The 20,581-nt window shown below is 38.4% G+C and overlaps 1 protein-coding gene across 4 annotated transcripts in view; it reads left to right on the forward strand.

Moving 5' to 3' along the window:
- CEP83 (centrosomal protein 83) overlaps window positions 1-20,581 on the forward strand; it is a 127,691-nt gene that overhangs the window by 103,164 nt on the left and 3,946 nt on the right. For all 4 annotated transcript variants that reach the window (XM_036301583.1, XM_036301581.1, XM_036301584.1 and 1 more), the window contains 5 exons: window positions 11,477-11,552; window positions 11,760-11,917; window positions 12,375-12,504; window positions 18,212-18,315; window positions 20,207-20,396. In XM_036301583.1, coding sequence (XP_036157476.1) covers window positions 11,477-11,552; window positions 11,760-11,917; window positions 12,375-12,504; window positions 18,212-18,315; window positions 20,207-20,396 — 658 coding nt within the window. The remainder of the gene's footprint in view (window positions 1-11,476; window positions 11,553-11,759; window positions 11,918-12,374; window positions 12,505-18,211; window positions 18,316-20,206; window positions 20,397-20,581) is intronic.

The raw sequence follows: 20,581 nt of genomic DNA on the forward strand, positions 1-20,581 counted from the left end.
CTCCTAACTGCCCTCCCCTGCCAGCCATTTTGTGTCCACATGGGGGCGGCCATCTTATGTGTTGGCATGATGGTCAATTTGCATATTACTCTCTTATTAGATAGGATTGCATTGTGATCAGAGAGTATGGCTTCTATTATTTCTATTTTATAAAACATAATAACATTTTCTTTGTGACATAGTCAGGACTAAGGTAAAGCAAGTGAGGGGCCCAGGGTAAAAAGTAAGGAGACACCCACTCTTTCATGTTGACACTGCCTTTGTAGGTTCCTTAGAGTGAGACTTCTTACGTTTTGCACTTTGGGCACCTCTTTGGTTTTGTCCCCAGTCTTGTATCTCCTTCATCTCAGTCCTATAATACAGACAGTTCTTGGGTTATGTCTGACTCAATGTACATCGTTTTGTGGTTACGTCACATCGCGCCGTAGGAACGGATCTCCGACGTAACCCGAGGACTTACTGTACATAATTGATTTTTGTGAATGTTATATAAGGACTAAAAAGAAAGTACTCATTTATAAGAATATGAAGTTTGATATATACATCCAGATGATTTACCTATTAACTGATGTTTAAGTCTTCCATGTACTTATATTTTTGTCCACTTGATTTTTCTTGTTAAAGTCTCCTAATATTATTAACTAGAGGCCCGGTGCAAGAAAATTCATGTACTGGGAGAGGGGGGTCCCTCAGCCCAGCCTGCTCCCTTCTCACAGTCTGGGAGCTCTCAGGGGCGGGAGGCGACCTGGCGATCAGGGTAAGGTGATGCTCCATCACACCTCTGCTGCTGCCACTGCCGGCAGCACAGGCCTCGGCCGACCCTGGTTACCTGAGCTTCTGGTGGCCCTAGGAGGCTGGGCAGCTACCATCTGAGGCTTGCCTGTGCCTCGGGCCAGCCCTGGGTGGCTGGGGGGCTGAGGGGTTTGGGGGACTCTGGAGGCAGGCGGGCCCGGCCTTGCTGCACACCTGGCAGGGCTGAGGGGCCTGGGTGCCGCCATCTTGTGGCTGTGGGTGCTGCCATCTTTGAGGGCATGGCAGTAAATTAGCATAGTCCCTCCTTATTGGCTCTGGGCGCTGCCATATTTGAGGGCAGGGCAGTAAATTAGCATATTCCCTCCTTATTGGCTGTGGGAGCTGCCATCTTTGAGGGTGGGGCAGTCAATTAGCATATTCCCTCTTTATTGGCTGTAGGCGCTGCCATCTTTGCAACAGCATGAGGGTCAATTCCCTCTTTATTAGATAGGATGTGTTTGTATCTATGATTCCTTTCATATCTTATATTTTTTTGCTTCATAAAGGTGATTGCTTTATTATTTGGCATATAAGTGATCAGAGCAATTACATCCTTATGGTGAATTGTGGCTTTAAGTATTTAAAAGTGCTTTTCTTTTTGTCATTTATTTGTGTTTTGTTTTGTTTTGTTTTGTTTTTTTGCTTGAATTCCACCTTGTCTGATATTTCTTATTGTTTCCATTTGCCTGATTTGTATTCTGATTATTAGTCTTTCTGAATCACTTTTTTAAATGTGTCTTTTATGTATAGCATATAGTTGGGTCTTGCTTTGGGCCAGATTAGAGATCTTTTGATTTTAATGGATGAGTTAAGTCCATTCACATGAAGGGAGCCCATGCTCCCTACAAAGACTTCCAGTCTAGAGCATGAGGAGTCTCTTGCTGGGATTTAGAATTACTTTCCTATTTTTCCTTATAGGTGCTTTAAAGTTTGAGCATTTTCTCTCTTCCATTGTGAAGGATGCGGTTTTTGGTGGCTTTATTTATTCTCGTTACTTTTCTGTATTGTTTTAAAAGAGATATCGGTAAAGCAGAACTAAACATCTGTTATCCAGCTACCTGGAAGTTCCTTATATCTGTTTTTTAAAATGTAAAAGCTTAATGACTTCCTAATTATGTAGATTAAAGTTGAGAGATTTTTAAATCTTATGTTCATTAAGTTGTAAGTTATGTTTTGGGACAAGGTTTTTGATTCTTATTACTCGGGAAAGAATTACCTCTGGCAGAGACATATGTATTATTTACAAAGTTCAGGTTTTATGAACTATTAATTTAAATGTTAGCTTCTACAATTCTAGAATCACAAATCTGTAATGGATTTTGAGAGCCAATCTTATTCTACCCTTTTCTTTTAGCTGGGTACATTTTTCTAACTGTTCAGGACAGATAAGTTGTTTTATCTCTCCCTGACAATCTCCAGAAAGGAGAGAAAGAGACCTTCCCCTCCCCACGCCCCCAGGAACCTCACTCTGATGTTTTATCCTATTTTGTGTTAGAGTTTAAGTCTTTCTTTTGGTTTGGGCTTCTGTTGCCAGAGTGATAAAATGTTCAGCATTCTGTCATTACTTGAAGACAATAAAGAACTTGACCCTTAGGTTTTTGTTTATTTGCTATATAAAACAGCTTTCATTCCTTTAGACATTTTTTAATATGAATCATTTTCTATTCCATTAGTCACTTTAATAATTTTTCTTTGATTTCTCTTTAGTTTCTTCAGATCATTTATAGTGTGTAATTGACCCCAACTTATTTTTAAAATAAGGACATAGTATCCAACATAAAATGTAGCAGAAGAAACAAAAATTCACAAAATTTGAATGACTTTTAAAAGAAATGATTTACAGTTGTGTGTTTTTCCCATGACAGCTTTGATTTTCTAATTTATAAGTAACTACATCAACCAGGTCTGTTTTTATCATTCATTAAAATAAACATAATTGTAGCTTGTCTTATATAGAATCTGTGATAGTCAGAAAGATTACCTGTGGAGTAAAAGGTCTTGCTAAGGAAAGAAAGCCTAAATTATATAAAGCAAGAATATCCATTTATTTACAAACAACAAACATCCATCATAAGTAGAATTAATTCACCTTTGGCAGATGCTGTAAATTATTAATTACAGCCCTAGCTGGTTTGGCTCAATGGATAGAGCATTGGCCCTCGAACTGAAGGGTCTCAGGTTTGATTTTGGTCAAGGGCATGTACCTCAGTTGCAGGTTCGATCCCTGGCCCCAGTCAGGGCCTTTGCAGGAGGCAACCAATCGATGTCTCTCTCTCACATTGATCTTTCTCTTTCTCTGTCTCTCCCCCTCTCTTCCACTCTCTCTAAAAATCAGTGGAAAATATCCTTGGGTGAGGATTAACAACAAATAAATAAATAAATAAATAAATAAACAAATCTACACTAATAAAAGACAAACATGCAAATTGACTGCACCTCCGTTATGCCTTGAGCCATGCCCACCAGCCAATCAGAGCAACTATATGCAAATTAACCCAACCAAGATGGCGGCTAGCAGCCGCGGAGCTGGAGCAAGCAGGAGGCTTGGTTGCCCCAATGATGGAGGAAGCCAGCTCCACTCAAACCAACAAAGTTTAAATTATAGAAGGTAAATAAACCCCAGATACCTGCTTCCAGCAGGCCCTGGCCACAGAGCTGGAGCCTTGGGTTGCCCCTGGCGATGGAGGAAGCCAAGCTTCCCTCCCACCTGCCCTGGCCGGCTCTGAGCTCCACTCCAGGCTACAAAGTTTCAATTATAGAAGGTAGGTAAATCCCAGAATAAAAAAAAGAAAAGATAAAAAGGAGAAGCTGGGTGCTTCTGTTGCCAGAGGAGCTTGGCCAGCCTGAAAACAGCCCTCAGCCCCCTCACCCAAACTGGCCAGGCACTCCAGTGGTGACCCCCCCCCTAAAGGGGGTTGTTGCCAGCCTGAAAACAGCCATCAGCCCCTCACCCAGGCTGGCCAAACCTCCATGGGGAGAGGGTCCCCACTGGGGGGGGGGCTTGACCAGCCTGCAAACACCCATCAACCCCTCACCCAGGCTGGCCAGGCACCCCAGTGGGGACCCCCATCCTGAAGGGGCTGTGGCCAGCCTGAAAACAGCCATCAACCCCTCACCCAAGCTGGCCAGGCACCCCAGCAGGACCCCCACCCTGATCCGGGACATCCTTCAGGGCAGGGGTCCTCAAACTTTTTAAACAGGGGGCCAGTTCACTGTCCCTCAGACCATTGGAGGGCTGGACTATAGTTTAAGAAAAAAACTATGAACAAATTTCTATGCACACAGCGGCGGCAAAAACACCTGGCGGGCCGGATAAATGTTTTCGGCGGGCCGCATGTGGCCCACGGGCCATAGTTTGAGGACCCCTGCTTCAGGGCAAACCAGCCGGCCCCCACCCGTGCACCAGGCCTCTATCCTATATAATAAAAGAGTAATATGCAAATTGACCCTAACAACAGAACCACTGGGAATGACTGGTCACTATGACACACACTGACCACCAGGGGGCAGACAATCAATGCAGGAGCTTCCCCCTGGTGGTCATTGCGCTCCCACAGGGGGAGCTCTACTCAGCCACAATCCAGGCTGATGGCTGCCAGTACAGTGGTGGTGGTGGGAGCCTCTCTCGCCTCCTCAGCAGCGCTAAGGATGTCCGACTGCAGCTTAGGCTGGCAAGTGGACATCCCCTGAGGGCTCCCGGGCTGCCAGAGGGATGTCTGACTGCCAGCTTAGGCCCAATTCCCTGGGGAGAGGGCCTAAGCCAGCAGATGGTCATCCCCCTAGGGGTCCCAGACTGCAAGAGGGCACAGGCCGGGTTGAGGGACCCCCCTCCCCCGAGTGCACAAATTTTTGTGCACCGGGCTTCTAGTAAATAAATAAATAAATATTAATTAAATACCAGTTTCTTGTTTTCATTAAAGTGGTTTCTTCACCACTAATCTGAATAATAAAATTACTATTCTAACAGTAGCCTGTATTTCACAAGATTGCCCCACCTTACAATGAGTTTGTAAAATTTATAAAGTTACCTGTAAATTAAAAACATGTAAAAATGACAGGATTTAAAATAAGATAATCTAGTCAATTTTTGGTTATGACAGTAACCCAGCCCCAATTAACTGAAGCAAAAAAGGGGACTTTATTGGCTGACTTAAACTGTGGAAAGGACAAGGATTATGCTGATCTCATGGATGCCTTTATTTAGGAACTCAGATATGGTCAGATGAGAGTGGCTTCTCTCCTCAGGTCTGAGGTCTTCCTCCTCTCTTTTAACTTGTGTGTCAGCTTTTCTACTACTGCTTTCTCTGTGAGGTCAAGTCAAAGATCAAAGAAATTTGATCTTTGAGATCAAGGAAACAGAATTTTTACTTGATGAATCAAGTTAGAAACATCTAGAAAAGGATTTGGGTCTGGTTTACATACCCACTCCTGGGTTAATAATACAATAGCTACATATAGCTAGTAATCAATAGCTATTTAAATCTAATTTTAAAGTAATTAAAAATTTAAGAAATTGTTTACAGTAGCCACATTTCAAATATGCAACATATTGGATGGTGCACATTATAGAACATTTTCACTATTAAAGAAAGCTCAGCCTGGCTGTGGTGGCTCATTGGTTGAGCCAGGAGGTCATGGTTCGATTCGAGGGCATATGCCCGGGTTTTGGGCTCCATCCCTGATTGTTCACGAGGCAGCCAGTCAATGATTCTCCTCCTGCTTTCCTCACTGAAATCAATAAAACTATATTTTAAAAAAGAAAGAAAGCTCAGATAGCATGGTTGGAGCATAAACTCCTTAAGAATACAGATTCTTTGTTTTTGCACTGATATATTTGCGGCACTGGGCCCAGCATTTGTAGGCACTCAGTAAACATTTGTTGAACGTTGAAATGACGCATGTCAGCTGCCTGCCACAGAAAACCTGGGCAGTAATGATCACAATTGGCTCTCCTGTACTGTGCAGAGAGCTTGGAAGAGCTCCATCTCACTGTTATTCCAACTGTTTCCATTTATAACTTTCCCACAGCTGTATTCGCTGTTGTTCCTTGGCTGTCCAGCCTACCTACTCTTTCTACTTCCATTCTCTCCATAACTGCTTTTGAAATATAAAGTACTTGATCACATACGTTCTCATTCCCCAACTTATCCTTCACCTTTTGACTGCTCCCACCACCAACTCATTAAAGCTCTCCTCTTAACAATGTTTGCTATAACCTCTGAGATCCCTGTTCCATTCCAATAAATTTTTTACAATCTCCACGTTTTTCTAAACATCCCCTACTGAAACCTGACTTTGTCCTGATGGCATATTACCTGGCAACCTTTTTTTTTTTTAATCCTCACCGGAGGATATGCTTTCATTAATTTCTAGACTGAGGGAAAGCGATCGCGCGCGTGCGAGAGAGAGAGAGAGAGATCGTTTGCCTCCTGTACGTACCCTGACAGAATGAACACAAAACCTAAGTATGTGCCCTGAGTAGGAATCAAACCCACAAACTTTTGGTGAACAGATCGATACTCCAACCAACTGAGCCACCTGCCAGGGCCTCCTTACTCTCTCCTGCAACTAGGGACCAAAAAAGGGAATCAGTATTTCCAAACCCCACTGTTGTTTTTAGACCAGTGACTAACTTTGGTTATAATGGTTTTTTCTGTGATAGTTGTTGCATCCATCTTACTCTATCTATCTTTCTGTCCGTTTACGGACCTACAGGATATTCCCCAGCAGTCACTGAGGACCGTGGCTTCTGGCTCAGCTTTTTTCTATTTTCTATCCTTTGCTTTCATTCTTAGTGAGTACATCTGTGTTGTTGACACATCCAACACCTTTGTTTATAGTCTATTTTATGTTCACTCTGGAATTCTGTTTTTTAAATCCTCACCCAAGGATATTTTTTCCATTGATCTTTAGAGAGAAAGTGGAAGGGAGGGAGGAAGGCTGAGAGAGAGAAACATCTGTGAGAGAGACACATCGACTGGTTGCCTCTCGCCTGTTCCCTGACGGGCTGGGATTAAATCTACAACTGAGGTACCTGCCCATGATGGGAAGCAAATCCTTAGGTCCGTGGGCTGACTACGGCCCGCGGGCCGGATCCGGCCCGTTTGAAATGAATAAAACTAAAAAAAAAAAAAAAAGACCGTACCCTTTTATGTAATGATGTTTACTTTGAATTTATATTAGTTCACACAAACACTCCATCCATGCTTTTGTTCTGGCCCTCCGGTCCAGTTTAAGAACCCATTGTGGCCCTCGAGTCAAAAAGTTTGCCCACCCCTGCTCTAACCACTGAGCAACCAGCCAGGTTGAATTCTCTATCTTTATTCTACCTTAGTAGCCCTACACTTAGCCATCATACCTTGTCATCCCTTAGAATTGATCACTTTAAAAACAATTTGTTTTCTATTATTTACTCTATTCTCACTAAAGAAATTGAAACTGGTAGTTCTTGTACATTTGTGTTTTGTTTTGTTTTCCTTCTTCCAGTCTGTTAGACTGGCTCCCTTGCCCCTCAGTGGAAACTCTTTGTCCACTGTTCCACTGTGCTCTCATTTGTACCTGAGCAAAGATGTCTGGATATGAATTCTTTCAGCTTCTCACTATTTGAGAACTTCTGTATCTTCATCATTCTCTCTTCCCTTTCTGTTTTTGTGAAGATATCCTTTCTCCCTTTGCTTCCAAAATACATAGTGTTCTATCCCACCCACTTCATTTGCTCTGTAGTCTTGCTTCATTAGTTATCCTCTTGTTTGCTTAAATCATTAATTTCTCTACCTCAGACTCTTATTTTGTCTTCAGTAACCATTTCAAATTGCATTTTTCTTATGTAGTCTTTACTGATCTAATGAGAATTAAGTGTACTTTCTTCTGTACTTTGTACTTCTGTTATGAAAATTAGTATTTTGTTGTTGTTAATCCTTACCCAAGGATATTTTTCCATTGATTTTTAGAGAGAGTGGAAGGGAGAGCGAGAGACAGAGAGAAATACTGATGTGAGAGACACACATCGCCTCCTGCACATGCCTCGACCAGGGCTGGGAATTGAGCCTGCAACCAAGGTATGTGCCCTTGACCGGAATCGAACCCTGGACTCTTCATTCTGCAGGCTAATGCTCCATCCACTGAGCCAAACCAGCTAGGGCTAAAGATTATTTTATTTTGACTAATTGTAACACACTTTGAATATTCAAACCTTCTAATCAAGAAATACTGTATTTTAGCCATAGCCGGTTTGGCTCAGTGGAGAGTGTCAGCCTGCAGGTTGAAGGGTCCCAGGTTCAATTCTGGTCAAGGGCACATGCCCTGGGTGTGGGCTCGATCCCCAGTAGGGGGTGTGCAGGAGGCAGCCAATCAATGATTCTCTTCATCATTGATATTTCTATCTCTCTCTCTGCCTTCCTCTCTGAAATCAATAAAAATATATTAAAAAAGGAAATACTGTACTTTATTCCTAAATCTGTAGCATTGTGAAATAATATGTTTTGAACTCTTTCATTATTGTGATTTTTAGATCATTGAACATATTTCTAAACCCTGATTATTCCTATTCAAGTTACTTTTTGTTAAATTCCATTAACCTTTAGAATTCTAACTGTAATGATGTTAAGTTAAATCATGGACTAATTTTCTCCTGTAACATATTAATAACAAGTGCTGACGAGGATGTGGAGAAAAGGGAACTAGTACCCTGCTGGTGGAATGCAGATTGGTGTAGCCACTATGGAGCAGTGTGGAATTTACTCAAAAAATTAAAAATGCAGCTACTGTGTGACCCAGTGATCCCACTTCTAGGAATTTATCTTAAGAAGTCTGAAACACTCATCAGAAAGAATATTTGCACCCCTATATTCATAGCAGCATTATTTACAATAGCTAAGATCTGGAAACAACCCAAGTGCCCACTAGTAGATGAGTAGATAAAACAGCTGTGGCACATTACACCATGGAATACTATGCAACTGTAAAAAAGAAGGATCTCTTACTCTTTGAGATAGCATGGAGGGACCTGGAGAGTATTATGCTGAGTGAAACAAGCTAGTCAGAGAAAGACAAATATCACATGATCTCACTTATAAGTGGAATCTAATGAATATAATAAACTGGTGAACAAAATAGGTCCAGAGACATGGAGGCATGGAACAGACTGACATATCTCAGAGGGGAGCTGAGAGGGGGATGGAGTTAGGGGAGGAGATGGAAAAAGATTAACCAAAGAACTCATATACATATATGCATAACCAATGGACACAGACAATAGTGTGGTGAAGGCCTGGGGTGGGGCAGGAGCTGGGAGGAGGGAGATGAAGGGGAGGGAAAATTGGGGGATATCTGTAATACTATCAACAATAAAAATTTAGAAATCTCTTATCAGTTGTAACATCACTGCTTCAGCAAAGCCAACTGAAGAAAACTGTGTGTTGTTTCTTATATTCTACCATAGTGATGATGTTCTTATTCCTTTTGTGTCTTAATAGTCAGGTGCTCTTTGGCATTGGTTTCTTTGGCTTCAATTTTTGAATGTAGGGTTTAGTTGTTTCTCTTAATATCTACATAACTTATTTAGAAAGCATTTAGGCTACGAATGGTTCCTGTAACTGGGTCTTGTTTCTATTGATTTATCAAGTATATCCAAAATCTCTACTAGAGCCAAAATAATTTGGAGCCTAACTTTTCTAACTTTGGACCTGGGCTAGGACCCACAGTTTTTTCTCCTTTATTTTCATCTTCAAGGTTTTGTAGAAAGAAACCTCCATTAACTCGTAATCTAACTACAAAGTTAATAACATTCATAAACTTTTAAGGGGAGAAATGCATAGAAAGTTTGAGAGAGTAATAATTTAGCTGATATTACCAGATAGCATGACTAATACTGTCAAAGGAGCAAAGCAAGAGAAAGACTGGCCCTATTCCTTTAGATCAAGAATGTCAGACTCATAGCAGGTGGGCCCCCATGTTTGATATCCTTGCTTTAGATCCATTGTTTCCATCATTTGTATGTAAATACCTCAGAAAGCAGTGGGTCTAGTGGCTTCTTCCATGTCATATTGTCCAGTTATTTTACATATTTAAACTTCTAATCCAGGATTTAGGTTGATTCATTCAATCCATCAGCAAACGTTTATTGAATTTTTTTTTTTTTTAAATATATTTTATTGATTTTTTACAGAGAGAAGGGAGAGAGATAGAGAGTTAGAAACATCGATGAGAGAGAAACATCGATCAGCTGCCTCCTGCACATCCCCCACTGGGGAAGTGCCCGCAACCCAGGTACATGCCCTTGACCGGAATCGAACCCGGGACCCCTCAGTCCGCAGGCCGACGCTCTATCCACTGAGCCAAACCGGTTTCGGCTGAATTTTTATTAGTGTTTAAAGCACAGCCGTGGGCCTTTGAGAATGTTGTCTTTCCAATCAGCAGTTCTAATTGGATTGATAAATATTGATAATGCCAAACTAAAAATAAGTACCAAATGAATTATATTTGAGATAAGTGTTTGAAGGGTTTTAAAAATGGAAAGGTTGAGCCCTAACCGGTTTGGCTCAGTGGATAGAGCATCGGCCTGTGGACTGAAAGGTCCCAGGTTCGATTCCGGTCAAGGGCATATACCTAGGTTTCATGCACATCCCCAGTAGGGGGTGTGCAGGAGGTAGCGGGTCGATGTTTCTAACTCTCTATCCCTCTCCCTTCCTCTCTGTAAAAAAATCAATAAAATATATTTAAATAAAAAAAAAAAAAAAAGGAGAGGTTGAGGGCCTATCCTTCAAGCCTAATTAGCATAAAGTCTTTCTCAGGAGGTTAGTCATTTGGTCACCAGCGATGTTCTGAGAACATATTCCTTTTGAAGGGGATACAAATTGTGTGTTTATTCATCTCAGGGATGAAAACTCAATATATTTAATAGAATACAGCATGTTGTCCTGTACTAGACAGTTTTCTTTTAAATCAGTAAAATTGCCACATAATGAAGTGGGAGAGGGGGACGCTAACTTGGATGTTGGAAGACCTCGGTCCTTTGACTTGGTAGCTATGTGATTTGACCTAACTTGGTTAAACTTCAATCTTTTTATCTGTAAAATTGGAATAATAAAGATGACTCTGCTTATGCGCATAGATTTATTGTGAGAAATTACAATTAAAATTGGCCAACCTTAATTAATGCCTGTTATATTATGACATGGTGGTCCTTAGGGTACATTTTGGAGCTCCCTAACCTAGGAGAGTGAAAGTGCAAGTAGCAGTGCAGCTGAAGGCACTTTGTAAATTGTCAGTTACTATCTGGTTGTAAAGTGGCTTCTCCAAAACTGGACTGCTTCCTGGTGGCTTACAACACATTGTACACTTGTCCACCAACGACAGCTCAGGCTGTTTCCTGTGCTCATTAAAATCTGCCCATCAGATTTTAATTTTCAGGGAGTTTTCTTATCTTTCTAGACAGACCTGATTTCTCCTCTTCTCTATGCCAATAGTTTATAAATTTTTTCATAACAAAAGCAGAAATTTATGTTAAATTTTATTTATATGTGAACACAACTTGACTGCCTGAAGTCAAAATCTTTATCATTTATCTACCAGATTTCACAATGTCTACTGTTAATAAAGGCACTCAGTAAAATAATTACCTAATTCAGTGAAATATATGATCTGTGGATCCTTAATAATGTCTTTTATTGGGTTTGATTTTTAGGTTAAAACTTCAACAACAAATTGTGAATATTGAAAATGCAGAGAAAGAGAAAAATGAAAATTCTGACCTGAAACAGGTATGCTATTTAGCAAACATTTTGCTTTATTTTTTTAAAGGGCTTTTTAAAATCTATGTCTTGAAGCTTATTTCATTTCAGAGTGTTCTCAAGGGCACATTAGCTGGGTGGGGTATTTGTGAGGGAGGATGTTTAGTATCCTCTGCCGCCCTTATACTCTACTAAATTTGTTTAGTGGCCTTAACGTTTATCTTCTTTTCTTTTAAGCAAATCAGTAGTTTGCAGATCCAAGTGACCTCACTTACACAGTCAGAGAATGAATTGCTGAATTCAAACCAAATACTGAAGGAAATGGTGGAGAGGTTAAAACAGGAGTGCCGAAATTTAAGAAGCCAAGCTGAAAAAGCACAACTAGAAGTTGAAAAGTAGAGTTTGCTTTTTTTCTTTATGTACAACTATTTCTTTTTTTTTTTTTCCTGCTATATTATATATAGTTATTTCAATGATAATTCCACATTGAATGTGTTTTGGGAACTAGTTACAAACACCCTTTGACAATATACAGTGGTCTGAGGTAATACGTTTTCTATTTCTAGAGAATGAACTTTATAGACTTTTGAATTCTTTTAATAATAATAATAATAATAATAATAATAAGACATTTATGGAAGAAGGCCCTTTAAATTTCTCTCTGGCCATACTATTCTGAAAACCCTCAAAGAAAAACGTCTTTATTCATTGAGTAAAACAATATATTTTTACTTCAAATATCTAAATTAGTTTTCCGAATGCCACATAGGTATTAAGTTTGATTTTATTTGGGATGATATCTGTTTAATCCTGAGAGTTAATGTCCATGTTTTGCCTACATTCTTCTGATAGGACATTGGAAGAGAAACAGATCCAGTGGCTGGAAGAAAAGCAAAAGCTTCATGAACGTATCACAGACCGAGAAGAAAAGTATAATCAAGCTAAAGAGAAACTGCAGCGAGCTGCAATTGCCCAGAAAAAGGCAAGTGATTCTTATTACATTGATTTCTACAGAGTAAAACATAATTAACTATTTTAGGAGAATAAGATGTACAATGAAAACTGAGATTTTACTGGTTTAGTACTTAAATATGACATTTTGCTTTCAACCTTGCAGAGATAAATTGGGAAAATCCAAACTGCTCAACAGATTTATTTCTAAATTTTGTGTACAGGTCAGTTTTTCAGAGCCAACATGCATTTTTTCACAGTCTGTTTTTCAGTGATCAAGTTTCTAGAACAGCCCACACGAGTCTTATTTAACTCATTCTGCCTGTTTCAGCTTAACTAATACTTGTAACATTGCTTTTGTGGTTAAAATGCTTTTTTGTTTCCAACTCAGGAATATAGGAGCAAGTACCTCCTTGCCCTACAGGAGGAATTAGAACACCCCCACCCCCACCCCCGGCTTCTGAGACAGCCATGATAGTTCCGACAGCCACCCTCTTTTTAAGTTTCCCTTTTGCAGGCCTATTTTCCCCAGAACCTAATAATTTATTTTCTTATAAATAGTCCAGGGCATCCTGGAAATGATGTAGTGAGATGATTCACCTAAGACAGTGATTTCAACTTTTTTTCTACTTCAACAAACCCAAGGAGTATAGCATGATCCCTTTAGTAACCATGACTCACTGTGGCAGTGATTTAGCAGTTATTTCAACAAAGGTGGTGCATGTGTGTTGGGGTTGGGGTTGATTTAATATGTTTCCATTTGATAAGTTCCCTTAGTCATGGCATTTGCTTTGGGAGGTAAGAAGGTCTGAGATGAGAGCGAGGTGCTTATAGGCATAGCCACACCAGTGTCAATATCTGAAAGGTTAGCTGTTCACATTTGCATAAGAGAACTATAAATTATTTACATATTTTGATTGGGAAACCGGAGGACACAGTTCCTAGTCACCTATTTATGTATTAGCTATAACTGCCAAATGCCTTCTGATAGTTATAACATGAGAAGTCTAAAAGTAATTACTTCCCTATGTTTGTGGATTCTGAATATTGCTTTTTTCTTCCCTTAATGCTGAAAGTGGTGTCATATTGAGATTAGAAAACAGTATTTACAAATGGGAATTCCAGTGTTTTATACTCAAATATAAAGACTTGTGTTGTTGTTTTTCCCTTTGTATATCACTTTTTTTTCTTTCAGGCCATGGAAGTATTGTGTATCCTATGGGTATTGCTGGGTTTTAGTGCAGTTTATTATGGCTTGGGATGATCTTAGAAAGTATTTATGTGTTCTTGTACTGTTTGAAGCCTAGAAGCCTCTGAAGCCAGATGTTAGCTGGAAATCACTAGAAATTATAAGAGCTGATTTGATCTTTCACAGAGGTTTTAGAGAAAAGTATCTTAGAGATCAGATTCTAATTGTTGAGATTAGTTTGGGTTGACTTCTTTTGGAGCAAAAGTGACATCCAGTGGTGAGAGAGATTATCAACTAATCGCAGGTATACCAGAAAGAGAGGAGGTTTTATTTAAGGAGCCTGCAAAATAACCCTTTCGTTAATATTGTGACCTTGTATGAATTATTTTTCTACTGTAATGCCTATCAAGTAATGGGTGTGAACATAATAAATATCCATTTCACTTTTCAAAATGTGTGGATTATGGTTTGAAGTCATAGAAATTATTAAGCTCAACTGAGTGAATAATTATGACCCAGAATTGTTCCATCACGTGGGACACTGCCCTAAATACTGACAACTTTTAAGTAGATACAATTTTAGGGCTGGGAGGACTTTAGCACTCAGAGATTGGCTTTACAGATTAGGAACCTGAAGTTGTAGGTAGCCAAGATCATTTGACTACTAGAATCATTGCCATGATTAAAACCTACATCTTCCTATTCTCAAGCCTGTGCTCTTTTTGCACCGTTACTCTTTTAATTTCCCACTTTCTTTTATTCCAGATGCTTTGTTTTTCTCTTCTTGGTAGTCATAATACACATAAGAATTATTTTCTATGGCAGAATAATCACTAGAAAAATAATTTAACTCAAACCCTATACTGCTTCTATATGAAAATTTTGGCTGTAAGATTAAATAATGATTCATAAGAGTGCAACAGATTTTTGGATCCTTTAAATGACACAAATCATAAGTTTCTTATGCATTAAGACGAAAACAAGTCACAAAATATTAACTCCAGGGCAGAAATCATAATCCTTTAGAGTTATTTTCCTGTGAGAGGTTCTTCTAGCTGGGGAACTGCAGCTTTATTTTCCCCCAGGCTGGATAAGATGGCTCACTGTTTATTTGTGATTCCAGCCTCCTAAGCACAAAGCTTGTGTCATTTCTGGTAAGTGTTTCTGGTAGAGTCTTTGGTAATAATATTTGCCGTGATTTGTTTGGAAAAGCTTGACCAAGCACCTTGAGTTGGGAGGCTCTTCTTTATCGCTTCTCCACACATTGTTAAAGTGCGACTATACAGAGAGATCTCTTGGTATGAACACAATGAGTTGTGCTTTTCCTTTTGAAGCAGCACTTGAAGTGACAACTCGTCATTTTTATTCTAAGGTTTATCTCTCTGAAATAAGTCTTGGTTAGATACTGTTATGACTGGCTTATAAAAAAATGCACCATAGGCTCGAAGTTATAAAATATCTGTTGACTGTGAGGTGCAGCCTAGAGTTATGCCGAGGGGAAAATAAATGCCAGGATTGACTCCTGCTCTGATAATCATATAACCTAATTGGAGAAATAAGGTAACATGCAGTACCTAAAGAATATTATCACTCCCTGGTGATCTGTGTGCACACGAAAGTTTCAGAACTTGTGTGCCAGAGAGAGGAAATCTTGAAGACAGGGAGGCCAGTTAGGAAGCTATTATACTAAACTTAAAATGAAGTAAGATGTTTAGAATTTGGGCTTGGGGTATAGGAATGAAAATGAAGGGTGACTTCCAGAAGTATCCTGAAGGAATTAAAATAGCATGGTATTGGTATAAGGATAAACAAATTGACAAACAGAACAGAAGAGAGACCAAAAACGGACCCACAAGAATATGAACGCCTGGTTTACCACAAAGTATCACTGCATTGCAATAGGAAAGGATGGTGCTTTTTTAAAAGTGTGGTGAATCAGTTGGTTATTATTAACCAACCATGTTAGATTAAAAATGAATCTCAGACACAAATGTAAAAAGTTAAAAATTAAGCTGCTAAAAGAAAACAGGGAGAGGATCTTAAGATCTTGGTAGAAGTAAAGATTTCTTAAACAGGACATAAAAAGTACTAACCATAAAAGAAATGGTTGATAATTTGGACTTTATTAAAATTAATAACTTTTAAAAAACACAAAATGACACCCTTAAGAGAAAGAAAATATTATCACAGACTAGGAGAATGTCAGTCTGTAGTGTATACAGGGTGGGCAAAAGGAGGTTTACAGTTGTCCGTATGGAAAATAACAGAATAATAAATAATAATACAAGAATAGACTGTTTCACATACAACTGTAAACCTCCTTTTTTGCCCCACTCTGTATATCTGACAAAGGATTCATATTCTGAATATATAAAGAACTCCAGCAAATCCAATAAACAGATTATGCAAAAATTTTTTTTTAAACAGGCAAAAGACTGAGAGAAGCACTTCACAAAAAAGTGGTATCCAGATGGCCAATATGCATAATCACCCTGATTAGATGTCAGGAAAATGCAACCGAAACTACATTGACATACTCTCCTACTCCACCAAAAGAGCTAAAATATAAAAGACTGACCACACCAAGTGCTGACAAGGATGTAGAGCAGTGGGAACTCTCATGTATTGCTGGTGGGCTTGTAATTAGTAGAACCACTTAAGAAAACTGGCAGTATTTACTAAAGCTCAAACATGTATACCCCATGACTCACTCCTGGGTATATTCTCAAGAGAAATGAGTACATATGTCCACCAAAAACATGTTCAGAAAAACTTTATTCATGGCAGTCTCAAAATGGGAACATTCAAATTTTCATCAGAAGAAGAATGTATAAAAATGTGGTATCTGTGAAATGGATGACAGCATAACAATGGAAAAGGACTGTGACATGTAATAACATTACGTACACATATAAAGTGCTGAACAACAGTAAAAATCCAGATACAAAAGAGCTTATACTGTGTGATTCCTTTCTTTGACCTGGGGAGGTGGATGGATAGACATTGTGGTTCAGAATAAGAGAGTGGTTCCTCTGCAGCGTGGAGGGAGGAGGCACAGGCTAGTATTCTGAGTGCGGGAGGATGGGAGGCATTGGGAAACGTGAGGCAGAATACCCGTAGCAGTCAGTTCCCAACTGGACATAGCGAAGGTGATCCTTAATAGTGGACTGGGTAAATATAAAAAACTATGTAGCCCTAACCGGTTTGGCTCAGCAGAGAGAGTGTTGGCCTTGGGACTCAAGGGTCCCAGGTTCGATTCCGGTCAAGGGCATGTACCTTAGTTGCGGGCACATCCCCAATGGGGAGTGTGCAGGAGGCAGCTGATCGTTGTTTCTCTCTTATCGATTGTTTCTGACTCTCTTTCCCTCTCCCTTCCTCTCTGTAAAAATCAATAAAATATATTTAAAAAAACAACAACTATGTAATATTCATTAGTAGAATACAGGATGCAGCAATGAATGAACTGTACCTGTAAGCAATAGCATGAATAATTTTCACAATATTGAGTGAAAGAAAAAAGCCATTTGTAAGAGAATGTACACTATGAATCCATTCATGTGAGGTTCAAAAACAGGCAAAACCTTTACTACAGCTTTGGAAGTGAATTAGGTTACCTTTTCAGAGGACAGAGTGGATAGAGATTGACAGGAGGAAGGGAGGGCACTTCTGTTGTAGCAGTGTTGTTGATTTGTGAGGTGTAATAACACCAACATTTGCTTTGCGGTTTGACATTTTGCCTTACAATTTATGTTCTATGCATTTTTCTGGAAGTCTATTATACTGGGGGGGGGAAAGGGTAAGAAAACAAATACCTAATGTTCTGTAACTACTAAAGAGTATGGAACATTTATAAGTGTTTTTCTGAAAAAACAAAAAAACCCCTATTTTATAAAACTGAAAATAATTGTACTTGTTTTCATATACTACTTTTGCATTATATATCGATTTTTCCATATTATTAGAAAAATTTCCCTTTGTAAAGTTTTTTATTTTATTTTTTTAGTATTTAGAAAGATATGTTTTATACTGAAATCCACTCATAATCTATGTTAGCTTTCTGATCCTTTAATTTACCGTTTTGGTAGCAATTTATAAATTGCAAACATTTTTTAACTTTAAATTTTGGTTAGCTTTTTTTTTCTTTTTTTTTTAAATACATGATATCTTCTGTAAAAACTAAGAGCTCATGATTCCTTATCAGGTACCAGGCAAACTTGTTAGTAAAGTTAGTAAACTTCTTGTTAGTAAACTTCTTTGTTTTTAGATTTTTTTTATTTGCAGCAATTTAGTTATTGATACCAGTTTTCTTGTTTGGCATTCATAATAGTTCTGTTTGTCACACTGAGAATATGAGATAGACCTGTGGTTTATTATCTTTGCAATTTTCAGTAAGATTCATGTCTGCTAATCTTGGTTCCTAGTAGTGACTAAAAATACTCATCTCTAAATAAAATTGTTTTGGTGAGTAAAATATTCACTATTATATAGTTTTGTTCAAATAGGAAAGAAACCATGTATTTACACACTTGCTCATCTTGTTTCTTTATAGAGAAAATCTCTTCATGAAAACAAATTGAAGAGACTACACGAGAAAGTAGAAGTCTTGGAGGCAAAGAGAGAAGAATTGGAAACAGAAAATCAGGTGTTAAATAGGTAATGTGTTTATATGTATGTATATATACCCCATGTGGTTATTTTGATATTATAGAACTTGGTTTCTGGGCATAATGCACTTTGTTTTCTTTTAAAATATACATTTAAAAGAATTCTAAAACTATTCATTATACTCCTAATTTATTGTTCCTTTTTTCTCCACCCCACCCCCCACCCTGGACTAAATGTTCCTTCAAACCAAAAGGTATCTAACACATGCCAGTGTGTGTGTTATGGTTGGGACTGGAAGGAAAGGCCAGTCACTGGCTTTGGCAGCCAGGGGCGGTATGAGTTCTTGCTGTTGTGACAGGACAGTGGTAGTGATTGCATAGTATAAAATTGTGGCCACAATTTGGATCAAAGATCAGTTTTTGATTGGTGTGGTAAACTATTACTGGGCTATGACTTGTGGTTTTTCATTTACATTGAAGCGCAGCTAGTAATTTGCACAATAACATCTTTGAGCAGAAAAGATTTACCATATGAAGTGGTAGAGGCATTGTATGACTCAGTTGATTCAAGTTAATAAAAAAAACCCTGCAAATTCAGCTAATTAATGGTAGCCTTCAGCTTTCAGACAGTACCAGACTTTTCTGTAATGGAAATTGCCTATGATATCAAGCAGTGATGTTTTATAATGTGCCCTGGTCTTCTTGGGTATAACCAAAATGTGAACAGTTGGTTTTTTTTTATTTTTATAAAAACCAAGAGGTTTCTAGACTGGAATGAATGCCAACTTTATAATACTCTGTTCCAAAGTAAGATGCCACCAAATTCATTCTAAAACAAAATTCAACTTACTACCTCTCATAACCATTAACTTGGAAATTTGATCAATTCCAGATTAGGCAGCTGTGGCACAGGTTATCTAGAACTTTGAGTGATTTTGAAACTTTATTTGACTACTGATGTGACTGATGGTCAGAAAACTCATGTCCAAAAAGATTTGCAAAGGCCTGAAAAGCTATTTTTTATTCATGTCATTTTCCCCTAAAGTTGGGACTTCACTTATGTCACTAGCTATATTTTTAAAAATTAGCTTGAACAATATGAAATTCCCTATATTTGACCATAGTTCACCTCAAAAATGGCAATTTCATAAGATTCAAGCTAGTGTTTTTTTGTATTTCCGTTTGATTCCTTCTGTAAAATAAGGCATCCTTTGGGCTTAAGTTGTTTCCTTTTAGTTTCAGGATTCATGGGCTTGGGGAGTGGAGTAGAAATGAAAATAAAAGTATCAAGAGTTTTTTATTAATTGGCAATTAAAACTTTAAAATGAGCTGATAGCCTGCAATGCTATCGTAACAATAATACGTCCTTTCATATCTGTTTATCTTTCTTGATAGAATTTTATATACTGGGTGTCCCAAAAATATGTATACACACTTTGAATGATTATGAAGTGAGTGTTTAACATTTCAAAAGTTCATTTTCAAAATTTAAAAGAATCTACAGAAATGAAAAAATTTGTTTTGAATATGCCTGTTTTCAAACTGATGACTGTTCTGGTCCAGGCACTGCTGATAACATGAAACAATGGAATTGCAAACACTAAGATCATTTCATTTGGTATTTGTGCACCCTCAATTTTATTGACTGTTTCCAGTTTTGTACCGTAAACTTTATCTTTTATGTATCCCCTTTAAAAAAAAGTCTAGTGGCACTTTAGGATAAATTTTCTTTGTTCAAAGCTTAGTCTAGCTTCACCCATTATTACAAATCAGTTAAATCTTGGAGTGAAAATTAAATGAGTTATCAGCGTTAAAGTGTGTATACATTTTTTGGGGGACAGCCTATATATTAAATACAGATAAACCTTGTAATTTAGAAATCCTTCTCTTCCTATTTAAACTTCTGTATTAAAGAACGGACACTTTTTTTTCTCTTCAAGGCAAAATGTTCCATTTGAAGAATATACAAGGCTTCAAAAAAGACTAAAGGATATACAGAGAAGACATAATGAATTTCGAAGTTTAATTTTGGTTCCTAACATACCTCCAACAACATCCATCAATCCTGTTAGCTTGCAGTCATCAACCATAATTCCAGGCATGGAGCTAGCCTTTCCTCCTCATATGCAGGTATGAGCATTTATTTTAGGGAAAAGTTTAGGCAAATGTTTCTGTACATTTTTACCAGTTTATATACAGAGTTAAGAACTCAGATCTTTCTTTAACAGAAATATCCTGAGAAGCAAAGTGGGTATTAATCTATTTTATCCTCTAGTGATAGTGCTAAGACTAAAATCTCCTATTAAGAAATATAT

The sequence above is a fragment of the Myotis myotis genome, unplaced genomic scaffold (genome assembly GCF_014108235.1).
Source record: "Myotis myotis isolate mMyoMyo1 unplaced genomic scaffold, mMyoMyo1.p scaffold_m19_p_3, whole genome shotgun sequence".
Taxonomy (NCBI): domain Eukaryota; kingdom Metazoa; phylum Chordata; class Mammalia; order Chiroptera; family Vespertilionidae; genus Myotis; species Myotis myotis.